At 44.7% G+C, this 2500-nt stretch overlaps 1 protein-coding gene across 1 annotated transcript in view; it reads right to left on the bottom strand.

Annotated features, from left to right (window-relative positions):
• The window catches only part of LOC106811914 (ornithine decarboxylase-like), a gene marked incomplete at its 5' end in the record, with an annotated part of 7104 nt that extends 5242 nt beyond the window's left edge, over positions 1-1862 (bottom strand). Inside the window, one exon of the mRNA XM_014815654.1 lies at positions 1726-1862. Coding sequence (XP_014671140.1) covers positions 1726-1862 — 137 coding nt within the window. The remainder of the gene's footprint in view (positions 1-1725) is intronic.
• Positions 1863-2500: the final 638 nt, after the last annotated feature.

The raw sequence follows: 2500 nt of genomic DNA, 5'->3' as shown, positions 1-2500 counted from the left end.
GATGTCAGACAATGGCCCACAGTTTGTTGGTGCAGCGTTTCAGCAGATGTGCAAAGAATAGGGGAATAACGCACACAACTTCCTCACCACGATACCCCCAGTCGAATGGTCTGGTGGAGAGAATGGTCCAAACAGTAAAAGGAATCATAAGAAAGACACAGGCAACAGGGGAAAGCTCAGCAGCTGCTCTACTGAATCTGAGAAGCACTCCAATAGACGCCCATCTTCCCTCCCCAGCCGAAATGTTGTTTGGTCGGCAGGTCCGAACACGACTCCCAGCTAACCTAGATTTCAACACAACGTACAAGGGACAACGGAACCAGGAACTCTTGGAGCAGCGTAGGAAATGAATGAGGAGGAATTATGATGCGGCGGGAAACAAGCAAGAACTCCGACCACTCCTCATAGGACAAAACGTTCGATTTCTAGACAAAGAATCCCACACATGGATTCCAGCACAGATAACAAAAGTGTGTAACGAACCCCAGGCTCGGTCTCATGTTGTCACCACACCAAATGGCACCCAACTTAAGTGAAATAGAGTACATTTGAGAGACATTCCGCAGATGCCTTTCCTGGCAGAACCAAATGAAACAGAGAGTACAGATCGAAGAGAACAAGACAAGGTGCCAGATCACACAGCGGGTAATGAAACAGAAGTATATCGAACACGTTCTGGACGTGTCAGTCCAAAACCAGCCCGTTATTGTTGAAAATATATGTTGACATAGACTTAAATAGAAGTTGGTGTAGTACAGGTTGCATACTTATTACATATAGGCTTACATATATATATGAATACATGTAATTGTAACCTCGTACTTCACGGGTGTGGGGAGAAAGGCCGTAGGAGTGATGAGTAGCAACAGCGTAAGACAAGAAGCAAACACGAACTAATAACGTAACGTAACACAAACAGTTATATTGTTCATAATGCAACAGTGAGTAAAGAGCAGAAGCGTAAAGACGAGTGTGTACAACAAAGCGTATAGGTGATAGTCAAACAAATGGAAAGGGAGTGCCTCCTGCTCCCTGTCGCGGCGCTCTTAAACATAGCCGGACTTGTTGTTCGACCTCTCTGGTCACGACGTGCGCCGGCTGCGGGTTATAATATATTATCCCGCACTCCGGCCTCTCTGTTGACGTCGTTAGTTACCTTATTGCTTTCATTATTACCGGGAATACCCACACGCTGCATCGCGCGCACCGAATATCTCGTATATTTCCCGCTGGCTTGTCGCCAACGCGACACGCACGGCGTCACGCCTAAACTAACAGTAATTAATGAGCTAGGCCTGAAACCCGCTCCGTTACATAATTGAAGTTATATAAAAAGGTTATGTATACATTCTGTTTATGTTAAAAGAAGGAAGAAGAACAGTGTATCGGGTATGTGATTCGTATTTTGTAATTGCTTGTATGTTAATTGCTTTTATGTCATATGCTTATTTGTAATTTTTTTAATGTTTGTGATATTGCTAATTTCTTACCATTGTGAGGGAGATGTGGCAGTACTATATGGATAGGTGATGAAGCTGCGGAGGCGGAGTGATGTGGAAAATAAAGACTGGAAATATGGCTACCAACTCATAATCACTGTTAGCAGTTTGGCTGTGATGCGATACTACAACAATACCCTAACCCTAACCCTAACACAAACCCTAACCCTATCACTAACCCCAAACCTAACGCTAACCCTATCGTCGCGTCTATGGCGCCACCTACCTGACCCCGATGACGTCAAGGTTCAGCTGGCGGGCGACGGTGAGCAGGTGTCGTGTGTCGTGCAGGGACGCACCGAACTGATAGTTCAGCTTGTACAGAGCGCTGCTGTCATCACACACTATACGGAGGATCAACCTAGCAGTAACAGATAGGTAGCAACAGATAGTAAGAGGTAGGTAGTAATGTAGTGGTAGGAGTCAGGTAGTAAGAGATAGGTAGTAAGGTAGTGGTAGGAGTCAGGTAGTAAGAGATAGGTAGTTATAAGGAGGTAGTTAGAAGGAGGTAGTAAAGTAGAAGTAGTAAGAGATAGGTAATAAGAGATATGTAGTAAGGTAGTAGTATGTGATAGATAGTAAGAAATATGTAGTAATAAGGTAGTATGTAGGTAGGTAGTAATAGCCAGGTAGTAATAGGTAGTAATAGGTAGTAGAGTAGTTGTAAGTAGTAGAGTAGTAGTAGGTATCAGTTAGTAATAAAAGTAACAGTAAGTTATAAAAGATATGTAGTATGAGGTAGGCAATAAGAAGTAGATAGTAAGAGATAGATTGTGAGAGGTAGGTATAAAAACCGAGAAGTGAGGGCACATACACGCGCACGTGCACGCATGCACGCGAACGTACACACGTATACACACACACATACACACACACACGCGCGCGCACACACACACACGCGCGCGCGCACACACACACACACACACACACGCACGTACGCACGCACGCACGCACACACACACACACACACACACACACACGCACACACACACACAACCTCA

Source organism: Priapulus caudatus, unplaced genomic scaffold (genome assembly GCF_000485595.1).
Source record: "Priapulus caudatus unplaced genomic scaffold, Priapulus_caudatus-5.0.1 Scaffold591, whole genome shotgun sequence".
Lineage (NCBI taxonomy): Eukaryota > Metazoa > Priapulida > Priapulimorpha > Priapulimorphida > Priapulidae > Priapulus > Priapulus caudatus.
Note: the sequence above shows the minus strand (reverse complement) of the source record. Positions and strands in the feature narration are given on the sequence as shown.